The sequence below is a fragment of the Lepisosteus platostomus genome, chromosome 17, assembly GCF_059453375.1.
Source record: "Lepisosteus platostomus isolate fLepPlt1 chromosome 17, fLepPlt1.hap1, whole genome shotgun sequence".
Taxonomy (NCBI): Eukaryota; Metazoa; Chordata; class Actinopteri; order Semionotiformes; family Lepisosteidae; genus Lepisosteus; species Lepisosteus platostomus.
Genome location: NC_142627.1, coordinates 24,698,905 through 24,714,324, shown reverse-complemented (window position 1 = coordinate 24,714,324; position 15,420 = coordinate 24,698,905). Strand labels below are relative to the sequence as shown.

At 39.7% G+C, this 15,420-nt stretch overlaps 1 protein-coding gene and 1 long non-coding RNA gene across 2 annotated transcripts; one reads left to right on the top strand and one right to left on the bottom strand.

Annotated features, from left to right (window-relative positions):
- Window positions 1-5,321: 5,321 nt before the first annotated feature.
- LOC148646450 (uncharacterized) lies at window positions 5,322-11,539 on the bottom strand. Its single transcript, XR_015927911.1, has 3 exons — window positions 11,426-11,539; window positions 9,508-9,735; window positions 5,322-8,156 (listed from the first exon to the last, which is right to left on the bottom strand). It is a non-coding gene; the product is annotated as an uncharacterized LOC148646450 (long non-coding RNA).
- Window positions 10,487-15,217, top strand: lgsn (lengsin, lens protein with glutamine synthetase domain). Its single transcript, XM_088609931.1, has 4 exons — window positions 10,487-10,663; window positions 11,488-12,157; window positions 12,490-12,668; window positions 13,694-15,217. Exons 1-4 carry the CDS (start codon window positions 10,574-10,576, stop codon window positions 14,885-14,887), a joined length of 2,133 nt encoding a protein of 710 aa, XP_088466057.1. The 5' UTR covers window positions 10,487-10,573; the 3' UTR covers window positions 14,888-15,217.
- Window positions 15,218-15,420: the final 203 nt, after the last annotated feature.

Genomic DNA, 15,420 nt, shown 5'->3' with positions numbered 1-15,420 from the left:
GGGGGAAATTTCTGGCCTCAGTTACTTATCTTGAGTCTTGAGTAAATAGATGCAAAGCAGAATTACGAGCCTCTTTGCTTTCTGAGGTTGTGTGTTGTCTGTTCATCTGATTAGAAATGCACATCTCATTAATGGGACAGGTGGGGAAAGCCCTGACTGGTTCTAAAGAAAGGTTAACACTGTTTTTAGATGTCAACTGTTTTCTGGCTCCTGGATAATCTAGTAAAAATATACATTTTTTGAACATTACATTTTCATGCTGATTTCTGTAAACAAGCTGGTTGCTGAGTCATCACACCCACCACCATCGGTGTCTTTTCAGGAATGTTGCCAGAGAGCTGATCTCAAGCATCAAATTAACTTCCTCTCAGTGTTAAACCTGAGTCTCTGTGGTGACCATGATTAGGGTACTGTGTGTTTCCACAGACAAAACATGTTGAGAATAGCCAACTGAAGAGTTGTGTCTATTTCTGCGCCAGACACTTCACTGTGTTTTGCATGATCTGGGTGGTAGTTATATAGTTGTGTATAACTCCGGCCTCTACTTTTTATTGATATGTTTTTATTGAAGCTGCATACAGCATCTGATACTGTCAGTCCCCACATCCCTTACATGAAGTTCACAGCTGCCTTTCTCTGACATGCATCTCCGGCTACAAGTAATCTGGCATCCCCAAACAAAGGAAAGTCACGGGGACACTCCTCCATGCAGGTTTTTCCAAAGTTTCTAAAGCTAGTTGTTTTTCATCTGATCGTGCTTTTTTTCCAGGATTTAGGAAGCTTATTAACATAATCCTGGTAAAAAAACAGTTGTTTTCTGGTCTGCATTCATTAAAGGTTTTTTTTTCCTTTTCCTATTCTGCTAACCAGCTTAGTGCTGTCCAGACCACTGAAATGTGCCTGTCCTGTAAATATTAACGATCATTCAGGTTGAGCATTTCTTTATACAAAACAACTCTGAACACAAAGAGGGAAAGGGTTTTTCTTTGTAAATCCTAGGAACTCAGAATCCTTTGCCATATCGATGATCTTCTAGTTTAATTTAGATTAATTTAGATTTAATTGATGATTTTGCCATTTCCATAGCTTTACATGTAATATGAGGAATTATATGAATAGCCATCCATTTCCTAACCAGTTCAGGGCAGCCTGGCAAGCAGTAGGTGCAAGGCAGGGTATACTCTGGATGGGATGGCAGACATACACATGCACACACTCTCACAGTACCCGGAGGAAACCCATGTGCACACAGGGAGAACATGCAAACTCCACATAGATACCCCCCAGGTCCAGAACTGAACACAGGGCTCCAGTGCTTTAAGGCAGCAGTGTTCACCTCTGTGCCACTGTGCCACCCCTGCATTATACAAGCATGTGTATAATTATATCATTCAGGTTTTTCATCCTGACAATGAATGTGTGCAACATTAGCAATATGTCTTGAGTGTCTCTTGTTTCCGTGAGTACTATCATGCCACTGTGATTGGCTCATCTTAATTGCTACTTGAACCAGTAAGACTTTGCCTATCTTATTCTAATACCAATTCATAAAACATTTTAATATAGAACTTTGTTTTTTATCAGCCTGAGGCATCTTGTTGATTTCTTCTTGTTAAACACAAGTGAAATATTCAATTTCTTATATTAGTCATCCCCCTTTCATTGTCTAAAAGTTTCTCATTATTACTTCTGAGATAGTACTCTGCTGTTCTTTGGCTGTTCTAATACTGAAAACACATTAGCTGATTATTGTAGTCTCCACTTCAATATTCTTTTTTATCTCTTTCCTAACCTTTCTAGTACATATTTTAACCTATGTGTTTTAATCCATTGTGTACATACATTGTATTTTTTTCAGTTAAGCTTGTTTAACTGAAATTTGTTTTATGTGGTTATTTTTCCTTGTGTGTTTCTTAGTTACTGCTTCCTAGATATAGATATAAAAATATCAAGTTGCTGCCGGTTCACTACTGTGTCCATACCTGCCTTATCCTATTTTTTAAAATTCTTCCACTGTCTTCTCACCTAAAATCATAAATGTTTGTTTTGGACTCTACCTATCCACAATTGTTCTGTCAGCTCTGTTTGTCTTATCCTGGTGTCATGAGCAAACTGATTAAGGAAACAATTGTTAGCCATGTCTACCACTTCATTTCTAGTTGCTGACATCCCTGATGGTTTTTTTCCTGGTCTATCTGAGGAAAGCTACGATCTCTCATGATAACCACTTAATTTCCCCACAAATATTCCTGATTTCATCATCTAAGACTACAGTATAATTTACATCTGAATGTGGCGGTCTATAGTGTTTTTTAGTTTTTCCTTAAATCTGCCCTCTACAGATCCTGAGACTCTTCAATCATCCTGGCAAAGAATTATGTTTATAGCATGGTACTAAACCTCCAAGTCTTATATCCTTCCTTTCCCTCCAAAACACTGCATAGTGTATACCTTCTATTGCTGTATTATTTACCCTCAATCTCTGTTAGTCTTGCTTTTGTGACTATTACCTCTACTGTTCAATGTTATAATGTTCAATTTTGTTGAATCATGTCACCATCTTTCTGTCATTCACATGAGTCATTCAGACTGCGTGTCTGAAATTCAAGGCAGTGGATCAAAAATGATTTTTTTTCGGTCTAAGCATCACATGCATGGAATACTGCATAAGAATTTTTTATTGTGTTTTTTAGAAATATTTTTCATGGACACTGTATCATCACATTAGGCTTTTGAAGATGTAGCATTGAGCATGCTATAGAAATTTAGAATTATGATAAATTGAATTCAAAGAGTTGTAAGCATATTACCAATCCATGCATCAGTCTTAACAACTGCTGAAAAAAAACATTAATGTAATCTTTTACTCAAGTATGCTGCAAGAAAATGAAGAAAATAGATGGTTCTGCTTTCTAGTGTAGTGAAACTGGAGCTAATATTCTTATATCACACAATTCAGTGAAACAAAATAGTGGTTAGGGGTTCTAGATGTTGTAACTAGAAGGTTATGGGCCCAAATCTGGAGTAAACTTGAGCTAAGTATTTAATTCACATTGCAGCAGAATGCTCTGCTGTATAAATTATAAATTACTGTTTGGGTTGGCGTTGTAAATGAGAGTTTATTCTCAATTGATTTAACCAGAAAGATAAAGGGCTGCTGTTATATTTCATTGTGAGTTCAGTTTGCCCTTAAAAACACCATAAGCCTGAAGGGTGTTCAGTACATCCAGAATTTTTAAAATTCAAGACTTGCATTTGATGAAATTAAGCTTTTTATGTGATTATGGGATCACATCACACTGATTTTGATGGATTATTCAATGTTATGCTTGTCACATACATGAGATATTTAACAGGGCAAGGTTGGCACCTGGTGTGTACCTATATGTAGGGCTGTCTGAAGGGGTGCATTTATCAAGATGCTTACTTGCAAACATCATTCCTTATCTGGATTCCAAATGAGAAGTATGGTGAAAAAATAGTTAATTTTGTCACCATGCACTGATAATTATGAAAGCTAGATTTTGAAATCCTTTGTTATTCCTTTCTTTTCCTGAGACATGACATTGCAATGAGAGTGAAGGTTATCACAGCTGCTTGTTACAGATAAGATGTCCATATTTGTTACTTCATGCGTTCTGTTGCTTGTAAATGGTGAAATATGCATGCTAGCAGAATTACTCATGCATGAACGAAAGGTCTTGCAAAACAGTGTGCAGGAGTGGGTTTATCTGCCATAGAATGATTTTATATTTCTAAAGGTAAGAGAAGGAGGATAAACTGGAGACTGATAAGTCTTGCTTCTACCTTCATGCCAAAACATCACTGGGACAGTAGCATACCTATTTCTGTGAGGAGGTGAAAATGGTGACAGTCTGCCAGAACTACGGGATTGATCATTTTACCTCACATGGTACATGGTGTTACCTGCCTTGCATGAGATAGGTAACTGGTGGAGCTGTGTGTTCATGAAACTGCTATATTAACACTATACCTGTGCTGTGAAGAACTAGACACACTCAGTAAAGAATCACCAGCAGGGGATAGCCAAATCATTAGTCCTGCCTTTACCAGATCTTAGCACTGCAGGAATGTTGACTAATACTGTCAGCATAAAAATAGCATTAACACAAGTCCAACAGGTTTATTGTACAGTGCTTGACAGAACATCCCTGCCTGGAGCTGTTTACAATTTTCTACCTTAGTTAAGTCCAGTTCCTATCTTATTTTAGCCAAAGAGCCGCAGTTACTAGAACAACTCAAGATATGACAGAGGACAGCAATATGTTTAGTAATTCTGAATGTCTAGGTGAGTATTTGAAATTACACTTCTTTTAGGTGTAGTCAAATCAATGAATATCTCATGTGATCAATGTGTCCTAATGTGTCTTACCTTTTCTGTGGCATTCTTTCCTACCAATTGCAGGCCTGCTTTGTTCCTATTTCCTGGATACACCCAATTCTCTATCACAGTTAAGCATGAATAATTGGCAATTTCGCCTTGCCTAGTGTGTCAGCATTGACTTCAATCCCTACATGAACACATGAATGCTCTGTTTTATAGACGTCAATGCCTGCTGCGCAATGCTACTGTGGTAATGTACTATGATTTTACCATCTCCAGACCATGATACTAGATAAGTGCAATTTGAAACAACAGTTTTATTTGAATTATCTTGTAATTTGATTCATAAATCCATTGTGTTTATGCAGGGAAATTCTTTTCCACTTATCTGTGAAATGTAGAGAGCTAGGAGAGCCATTTTTTCTTGATTGTTAGAAGGCATAAACCTGACTTTTTGAATGCATCTGGTTGCTATAGAGCTCGTTGCCTGGGAAACAGTGTTTATGAATACCTCAGAGGCACGGGAGATCACATTATCTGACTCACGCAGTACGTCACTGAAACTCATTGGGACACAAAGCCTAAAAGCGTTAGATGTCAGGTGAAATAAATATTCTATGAGTAAACAAATAATCATTGATTATCATCTTCTGCAACAGTATTCAAGAGTGACATTGATTTGGATCCTCAAATCTACACTCCTGAAAACACCAAGGGACAGTCTGAAAAAAATCTACGGTATGAAATTCTGCATAGAAAATTATTTTAAAAACCCATTTATTTATTATTAAAGTATCATGGTCTGGAGATGGTAAAATCATAGTACATTACCACAGTAGCATTGCGCAGCAGGTATTGACGTCTATAAAACAGAGCATTCATGTGTTCATGTAGGGATTGAAGTCAATGCTGACACACTAGGCAAGGCGAAATTGCCAATTATTCATGCTTATTATTATTAAAGTCGGATAGAATACTTTGATCAAAGGCTCACAGAATAGTAGATGAAGATGTTTTATCTATTGGTGCCATTTGAACAGTGACGTCTGGAAACACAGCCAGGCATTGTATGAATGCAAAGCCTTTTCCCACAAACGTACAGTATTTGCAGTAAAATAAAATTAAAACTGAGTTTGTGTGAGATGCCTCTTTACCAAACAAATGTACATACAAAATATTCATGAAGGTTACGCATTGTTGATGTTTCCCTAAATAAGGACTGAAGAAAAAATGAAAACATTCTAACCCTAAGAAGTAACACTGTTGAGTGAGAAAAGCAGCACTCATAATCTTCTCGGGAACTGACAGGTTTTATCCCAGTGAACTTCCTTTTGTCGGATTCCGCGGTCTGGTGAACGCTCTGTATGCTATGTCTTCAGGATGTTGGAATGCCGTTTATAACAGGTCCGAACCGGGTTGGACATGCGATTGGCGTCAGCACCGAGAAGTTACACCCGCCCGGAGACAACGAAGACAATTGTACCGATTCGCCTTTGTAGTGTCCTTCAGGTGTGTGGAATGAGGAGACACTATCGGTCTGGAATGTTTGACTTCCACGTAGTTCGTCATTGTTGATTGGGATGTCGAAATTAGCCACAATAAACTGCCGTTTTTAATACGTTATTGTCGATGGAGGATAATGTTTCATATCAAGCATTTGCTGCATTGCACTCTAAGACCATTTTTTTCATAGTTTATTGCTATAGTAGTTTATATAGTTTCCCCTTTGCCTTCTTAACATTTACATCATAGAGTGTGATGCTCAGTAAAAATGAAACATACTGTAGAAACGACTTCATCTTTCCTGAAGAGACGCAAGTGAAAAACAGTAACACTTCAAGCTATTGTAGTTGGGCTCACTGCTCACAGGTGTTCTAATGAATCTGATGTATTCATTCACAGTTCACGTTGCTGAGAACTACTGTACTGGCGTGTTTGTACTTGTTAAGGAAGTATTGCTATTTAAGTTAAACAATAGAATACTCTAAAATCATTGGCTTGTGCTCTGCAAAAAGAGATAAAATAAACTTCGATAACCTCGTAGATAAACGATTCGTTTATTGTCTTACAACTTTGTCTTTGGAATACCAAAGGGAAAATTAGGATTTACTCGTCTATGCTACGTTGACGAAATCATTTAGATTTTGTTCCGTGAACTAGAACTCTCGAGGCCCTCTGAACCCCTTGTCAGCGCAATTTGAAATAAATCCACTAGATGGCACTCTAAGTCAATAGCAAAACGAGAGGACGCAGCTGCAGCAAAAGGGAAAAGTGCATCATAAACGTTTTAGTCCCATTGATTTGTGCAAAACAATTTGTGGATGCCCTAAATATGTTCTAGCAAATACGTTCTGCGACTCACTTTAGAAGTTAAAAGGGAAAATGTGTGTGATCCGAACACTGAAGGTACTGCTTTTGTCAACTTCCCAACAGTATTTTTGTAATTTAGACTCCTAATCAACGTACTGTAAAAGTTGCCCAAACCAGTATAATTGTTGTTTTTTGGTTCGTGTAAAGTGCTAAAGTGCTAAAATGTCAAGTTCCATTAGTTTACAATTAATGTTTACATCTTGACGTCGAATGACAAATTCTCTGATACATAATGAACAGAGGATAAATAAGCGGCATTACTGCCCTGTGGAGTACTACGTGTGTTGTACTGTACCATAAGTATTACGGCAATCGTTATGTATATGGGTGGATATCTGAATCCTTGTGAAAGCTTTTCAACATAGAAGTGTTCATTGGAAATCCAGGTTTGGAATGTAGAAAATTAGCTTCGCCTCAGGTTTGCATATTTAGACCTCGGAATAGGAATATGAACCTAGCTGTGTAAGGAGGTGGGAGACCTTGTTCCGTTGTTCCATTGTACAGTACGTTCCATTTATTATTGTTGCATTTATTATGGGTGAAAATTATTTTCTGATTAAAAACAAATGATATTAGACTCAGTGGGTCAATTGCAGGGAACTGAGAGCGGGATGCTAACTGGAACTGAAGCCGTGGTCTACCTTGAGACTAATTGCAACGAGCTTAGCCGCTGAAGTTGTGTTCAGCTCCGTACTAAACCTGTTCTCAATTGCAACGATCCCAAAGTAACAGGCACTGCCCTCTAGAGGTGACTGAAGTAGGGGACAAACTAAAACCACCTCCTCACATGGTTCAAGCAGCTCAGTAGCGGACTAAGCGGAACACTGGAGCGCTTTGAATTCTATTCAGATTTAACTCAAATTACTTTCCAGACACACCATTGTGAGGCATAATGAAGTGTATTAATATACGTGTTTATTAATAAAAGTGTAATGTATTACAAATGAAGTTCAATGTCTATCTGTATTAGTAGCTGTATGAGGCTTACTGTAAGTATGCGATAGTGCATTTCTAGATATCCTGAGGAGCAAAGAGAGCTGAAATTAAGGAAATGCATATTTAAATGGAGTCTTAAATGTATCCTGTCACTTCTGAGTGTTAATTGAACAGGCCTATTGTATTTTTATTGTGATGGGGCTCTACACTTGTGTTTCTCACACGAAAGCAGGGATTATGGGGATTTAGGAGTGCAGAAAATAATTGTGTAAGCAAATACATGGGTACGTTAAAGAAAAAAACATCGTTATCTTTTTAAAAGTGATTATTTAAGGCAGTTCTTCGGAACAGTGTCCCATCTCTTATCCATGGCTATGGTCCAATAACATCGGTGCTGAAACCGAGAGCGCGGAGTGTCTCGGAGACGGAACTGGAGGCTCATCCAGTCGATAGCAAGGCTGTGGAGGACCGCACACGCCACAGCGACACTGCTGGTCCTTATGGACTGGTACGCAGACAGAATGAGAGACAAGCAAAACGCTATTTTAAAATTTCAAAAGCTCACAAGGTCAGGGGAACAGCAAACGGAAATGACCTTAAACTTTTGTTACAAAAGTCTCCATAGTTTACCTTTTTAGAGCTGCAAGTACAATTTGTTCTCTTCTTGTAGATGAGACCCACTCCCTTGTACCAGCACCTTATCTTAATGCTAGAGTAACAGAATTGCTAACGCTATTGGACATTAGCTGGTGCTTTTTCTAACGATTTGCTAACTCCATTGTAAGAATTATGCGGTACATGGCTTTGTCAGTCATTGTTCAACATACCTGTAACGTACAGTACTTATCTGAGTGCATAAGTATTACATTTATACACAAATGTAGCCTTTTTGAAGGATCTCCGTGTGAATCTATTTAATTTATCAATGGAAACAGAAGCCGCTATATAATACGATACCTGTTCAAACTCAAACCGGCAGCTGCTGGTCTCGTTTGCTTCCTAATTGCAATTCAGTATCGAATTAGCACTTCAGCACTCTTACCGGTATATTTTAATATACATGCCTTTCTTAAATTAAAAATAACACTTAATTATCGGGGACATTCAGTTATATGTAAACAGGAAACAGGCGCAGTAATAGCTATATATTCACGTGGGCTACGTATTAACGTGCTAATCAGATTAAATTGAAACGTTCCGATTCAGAGCCCAATGCAGATCTCGCTCATTAGAGCAACAACAACCCTGAGCTGTCAGCGCCGTACTGAGCCCCAGTTCAGCTGCTCTCCAGCTTTGATCTGCACGGTTTTAAGTTGCAATTGAGCTCAGGGCTGGAGATGATCTTCAGATAGTACCCATTAATCCGAAAGTTCGTTGCAGTTGACCCAATATGATGATTGCTACCAAAGAACTTTTAAACAAGGTCTTTTTCCACATTACCAAGATGTTGCTGAACACTTCTGAGATCAAATTCAGAGATCTTCTTGATGTCTGCCAAGATCAGTTACATCGGAAATTGTGTCTTCAAATTAAGGCGTGGTTTAGGAAAGAAGCAAATGCGATGACGTTTCATTAAGGAAACTTTAAATATCTTCCTATTAGTAAGAAAGCGATTAATTGGAACGACTGGATGGATTCGAACTCGGTACTGACATCTAGTGGTCAATAACAAATATGTGCCTTCGTTTCTTCCATAGATAGCAGGCGATACAGGTAAAATACAGGAGGAGACACCAGATAGCCCACTTAACACCTCAAAAGATAATATTTTAACTTGACAATTCCAAATGTTAATAATAATAATGCTTTATAAATAAGTAGTGGCACATAGCGTTGTCAGTCATTGTTCAACTTACCTGTAAAGTACTTATCTGAGTGGTTTGTGCTACTGCCAGTCAAATTTGAGGTTGGATTCTGGACTGCTGTACCTTCTGTGAACTCTCACCCAGGACTCGATGGCTAGATGAACAAGGTCTAGGTCTTTAAATTCTGTGTATCCTGCATTGGACAGCTGTTCGGTCCAGGGTGTTGTCCTGCTTTGTTCCTTATGCCTACCAGCTTAGACTGTGGCCCGCCAAAACCCTCTAATAATAAAGCAGGTAACACAAATGGTTAATGGAAGTTTCCAATGGGAAATCAAAGCTTAGTTCAACATTTGCAGTGTGCATCATTGAACATAGTGAATTTAGTATTCATATATTCCAAGCTAGAAACTGAGGTAAGCCGTTAAAGTGAAATTACACCTGTGGAAAGCTCTCTTTTTGATGTGTTATGGATTGTTTACATCTAATAGTGTTGCATCAAGAATATTTGTTTTGTAGAACAAACTATAGCAGTGGTGTATCAAAGGCACCCTCTGAGGAGCTTAATGATTCATGTACTTAACATCTGAAGTAACAATTTTAAAGGATTTAAGGTATTTACACGAATTCATTGCAGTAGGTACCAGGATTATAGCTTAGCTAAATTGAAATTCTCTTTGATTCTAGATTTATTTTACTAAATCAGTTTGGCCTAGTTCTTTACATGTTATATGTGATTATGTGTCTGTGGTACAATCAGTTCATGCACTTGTGTTTTGTTAAACTTTGCATTTGTAGAAAGTGCTGCCTTTTATTTGTTAATGAAATGCACCTTTCTGGAAACGCACTGAAGGACAACAGTGTGCAGTAAAACAGCTGAACAGTGTGTTTTCCTTGGCCCCAGAGGCTCAATGGGGAACTCATCTGTCATTTGTTTCTGTCATATTTCATTGTCTCTGTGGTTTAGCGAATTGACCATGTGACTCCAGCAGCTGAGCTTTTTGTGATATTTATCTGCTGCCCTCTGTGAATGGCAGGATCAGGGTCATAGGAGAGGAAACAGAATTTTCTAACTCTTCACTATTGTGTTGTTGTCTATAAAACATGAAAACCATGGCTTATGTTTAATGTGGGTCTTACATTTTTATTTGGAGTCACAAAAATACTTGAAGGAAAAGGAATGGATGAAATAGAGGATTCCAATTCAAAGGTAATGTTTTAAAATGTTTTTTAAGAACTCATCAATTTCTTGTATGGTATTTCTCAATATTCTTTTTATATGTACTATAATCTTTGGATGCTTCCCCAAATGTTTAGTACTGAACATTAATGCTCTTAAAACCTGCACAATGTTAGCCCAGTGTTAGCTTCTTTTCAGGTAATATTCAGTTTTCATCAGTTTCCAAGTCCCCTCCTGCATGCAAAGTGATTTGGAAATCTTCTGAATGAAAAGCAGTTTATGAACATTGAAATGAGAAAAAATAAATATTTTAATTGTGCTCCAATTTATTAGCCCAAACACTTAACATTTGTTTACATTTTGGTAGCTTGTAGCACTATTAGTGGTCATCTTGCTGTAAAAGTGCCAAGTAATCCAGACTGCAAGACAACTGCAAGCACACCTTGAGTCCCAGACAAATAACCACTTTCATTTTTTTGGACATACTAAACGAGTGATTTAGGCATGGTAAACTATTTCAGTTTTCACCAGAGAATGCAGACAAATGATAGCAATATAGACAATATGAATAGAAACTGAGATGTGAAAAAGATCCTAGAAATACTGTCTAACCCTTTTTCCAGTTCCTTCAATGTATAGTCTGTGATTGCATTTCTGACTGCATAATGACCAAATACTTCCCAAAGTTGTACTTCTCTCACTCTAGTCCACCTTAATTCTCACACTTATGCAGTAGGATGAACAAAACATACAATTCTCTCCTGCAGTGGACAAAATGAAAGGAAAACTCACTGTGCTTTTTTTCTTATCCACAGCAGAAGTAAACTGGCTGCGAATGTTGTTGTTGCTTTCAGGGAACACTGGAAAAGAATACTGATGAGCTAGACGGAAGTGGGATTAGCTTCGGGAAAAGGAAGGGAGTGAGAGTAAGTGGGAAGTACTTGTCTCCCATGGACTGGGAGAGAGGGGCATCCTCTCCAGCCTCCGAGCTGCCCTCTGCACGCAGGCAGCAGCCAACAGCGCCCCCTGGAGCCCTGGCTCCTCCCCTGCAGGAGGCCAGCTTTCAGAGCGAAGGCAGAGCTGGGGCTGTGCGAGCAGATTGCAAGCTCAGTGACGACTGGAGAGGGGAAGAGGGGAGAACTGGGACCCCCTGTTCGGATCCAGGAATTTCTAAGCAAACATTAGAAGAACTGAAAAATCTCTTGAGGGAGAGTTCTCTGCTGAGCGCCCGAGGCAAGGAAATTGGCAAGCAGGGCAGTGCTTATTCTTACTTATGTGCAATTAAGCCCGGAGGCAGGCTGAAAGAAGGCCCGGTCAGGCCTTTCACCACTTTCAAGCCCCACTCGGAGGGATCCCAGAGGACGCCCAAGCCAGCGGAGGGTCTTCCCCAGCCTAAATCTAACCACGATACGGCTGACTCCTGCAGGCCTGAAGCTAGCAGCTCAAAGCCAGTCGACTCCAGGCATCCAGCAAATAACTCTGGAATGAAAACAGACAACAGTGTTGGGAATATGACTGAAACTGGTTAGCTGGTTAACTGTTACTATAAATATAATGACTTGTTGCTTAAAATATTTCACACAACAGTTCATGAAACATTAAATCAGACCTCCCTGCTTTAAAGTTTTACATTATATTAAAAAGGAATAATGAAAACTTCAGTATACTACTCTTTCTCCTGGACTCATGTAGTAGAAATCATAGATGTTGTTGAAGTGTATGATACTGAGAGTGACGCATATTATGTAGGAAGCAGTTATAACCTAAAACATTACAGGCTAAATTATTCATTGGATTATAACATTTAACAAAAGCTGTATGGTGAAATGAAATCCTTCTCTAAAATGGTCTTGCAGATAACATAAAGGATCCAAACATGGAGACGAACGGATATCAAAGTGCTTTGCACTTCACTGCAGGCATAGAGCACATCAAACAGCAGATTGCAAGAGAGGAAATTAGCTTCGTCCGTTTCGAAGCCACGGACCTGCACGGTGTCTCGCGGTCCAAGACTGTCCCGGCTCGCTTCTTCCAGGTAAACGGCTCTCGCGAGTGCTAGCTGATGAGCCGGGTTTTGCAGCCTGTTTTTCCTTTGCTTTCTTCAATGACTCTGTTTTATTTGCTAATTAATCTACTTTAATTAACATTATTAATTTAATAAAATAGAAAAGTAAAATTTGGAACTAAACTGTTACTTAGCTGAAGGTGCACGCAACTAGAGCATGTAGTGCTTTGTGAAATCACATCAATCTACTGCCAGACTCTCTCACACATTACTACTGAATTTATGACAGGCCACAGGTCACTTGTGCTCTTTATTTAGGAGACAGAACAGGCAAAAAACTGCACAGAGGCCCGGTCATACTGAAGGGACTACCTGAAACACATCCTACATAGTGCACAATTAATTGATGCAATTAAATTGCATTTTTAGTCCAAAGGATCCAAGTGTGATTTACATATAGTGGACCTACTTCATCCACTTCATCACCTCATCACCCCACTGCACAGCAGACCTGGTGATTAAGTCAGAAATTGTGTCACCTATGAAAGCTAGGTACTGTAGGTGAACTAGGCAAGATTGTGTAGAAGTTAAGAAGCAGGAGTTAACACCCCTACTCTTATGAAATGTGTCAAGCGATCTTTAATCACCACACTCTCACAGCCTTGGTTCAATGTCTTATCCAAAGGGTTACACCTTCTAAAGCACAATGTCCCTAGTCACTATAGTGGAACATCGGTTTAGGGAATTCTGTCCCTGAAGAAAGAGTGCCACCTACTGGTCCTAGAGTTCCCCTTTCCCATTACTGAACAAGTCCAGCACTGTACATCTTCTGAGATCTGACAAACTGGGCTATAAGGTCCTAATGCTACAATCTGCTGTCCAGCGAGGTTAATATTAACCCAATAAGGATTTGTGGCATTTGCTTCATTTTGTGCTAGGCTATATTAATACCTGCTCATTTTTGTAAGACAGGTCATTGTTTGTTTTATATTTCTGTACTTAACATGAACCTGTTATTCTGGAAACAATATCTGTGTGTATTCTTTACTGTGCAGGAAAAAGCTATATATGGTGTTTCAATGCCAAGGAGCTACCTGGAACTGACCCTGAGCCCTAAAGACAATGAAGTGGACCACATCAGTGCTGCCAGCTTCAATGGGGATGTGCTCCTCATCCCTGATCTTCCTACCTTTCGCATCCTTCCCTGGTCAGAGAGAACAGCCCGAGTGATCTGCGACTCATGTGCTCTCAATGGCATGCCACTGAGCACATCCCCGCGACACGTAGCAAAACAGCTTCTAAACCAGCTGAGAGCCATGGGGCTATCCTTGCATTCGTCTTTCACTTACGAGTGTTGCATTTTTGGCTTCCCCGAGAAATTAAATTCAAAAACTCTGTTCTTCCCAGCCGCAACCTTGCTGAGCAACCATGACCTCCCGTTCTTTCAGCAGCTCATCGACGGCATGTACTTCATGGGAGCCGATGTTGAGAGCTTCGCTTCTGCCAGTGGGCCTGGACAAATGGAGATCTCCTTTCAGCCGGAGTTTGGGATCAGTGCCGCTGACAGTGCGTTTACTTTCAGAACTGGCATCAAAGAGATGGCCAAACGGCATGGCTTTATTGCAAGCTTCTTCACAAATGATGGGTTCTACAACTCGGGCATCTTCTCCCACAGTCTCTGGGATGTCAACGGCAAGAGGAATCTCTTGCAGGCTGGTGGTGCCGAACTGTCGGAAATCGGCAAGAAGTGGTTAGCTGGGCTGCTTTATCATTCGGCGGCTCTGAGCTGCCTGATGGCCCCGGGCATCAGTTGTCGCCATCAGATTTCTAAGGATGCCAAGGACCCCAAGCAGGCGGTGGACGTGACATGGGGATGCAATGACAACAGCTGTGCCTTCAATGTGAAATGCCACGGTGGAAAAGGCACACGTGTAGATAACAAGCTGGGCTCAGCCACTGCGAACCCCTACCTTGTGCTTGCTGGGACCGTGGCGGCAGGCTTAGACGGAATCAAGCGGAATCTCGCCGTCGACAGCGGCCCCAACGGAGCTCCGGCTCAACAGCCGCCGAAGCGCTTTGCTGTTCCCTTGAAGCTGGAAGACGCCTTGGTTGCCCTCGAGGAAGACCACATCATTAGAGGAGCCCTAGGCGATGTCTTTGTTCAATATTTCATAGCTATGAAGCGGTATGAGATAGAAACAAAGGAACTAGACGCCGAGAGAAATAAATACTTAGAATACTTCATTTAGGACTCACACCGAGCACCGGTGAGCAGCAAGATCCACAATTCAAGCCTGCTGCATCAACCAGCCCCAGTCGAGAGTTAAGAAGAGCTGATCTCTCGAAACAAGTTGCCCATTTCAGAGATGACAAAGCTGGGATTTCTTCTTATTACATGCAAATTAAGTTACTGAAAAAGTGCATGAAAACAATATTTATTTAAATTTATAATACTGATTTTTATTTACTTTTATATATGGCTTCATAATCATTTCAACTTATAATGTTTGTTTTTTTAAACAAGGCTCACACTTGATTTCCATTTTTATGTGCTCTCTAACAATAAATTTCAGATCTCACTTATGGATTGCTAGTTGTATTTGTATTGAGACCAAGAGCTGGATATTTACTCATGTCACGTCACTGTTTTTCTGTGATTTCTTTTCCCTCTCAGTATCGATTTATAGTACTGCATGACATTCAGATTGAATTATGAAATTTGTTACAAAACAGTGAATTAGCTTTCATTGTATGTGCAGCATATCTATGCAGAAAAAAGTTG

Bases quoted from the DNA above. Each gene is read 5' to 3' on its own strand.
- lgsn (XM_088609931.1), top strand. From the start codon at position 10,574: ATGTTTAATGTGGGTCTTACATTTTTATTTGGAGTCACAAAAATACTT. The intron at 10,664-11,487 runs GTAATGTTTTAA...TGTTGCTTTCAG, and splicing joins TAGAGGATTCCAATTCAAAG to GGAACACTGGAAAAGAATAC. The intron at 12,669-13,693 runs GTAAACGGCTCT...TTTACTGTGCAG, and splicing joins TCCCGGCTCGCTTCTTCCAG to GAAAAAGCTATATATGGTGT.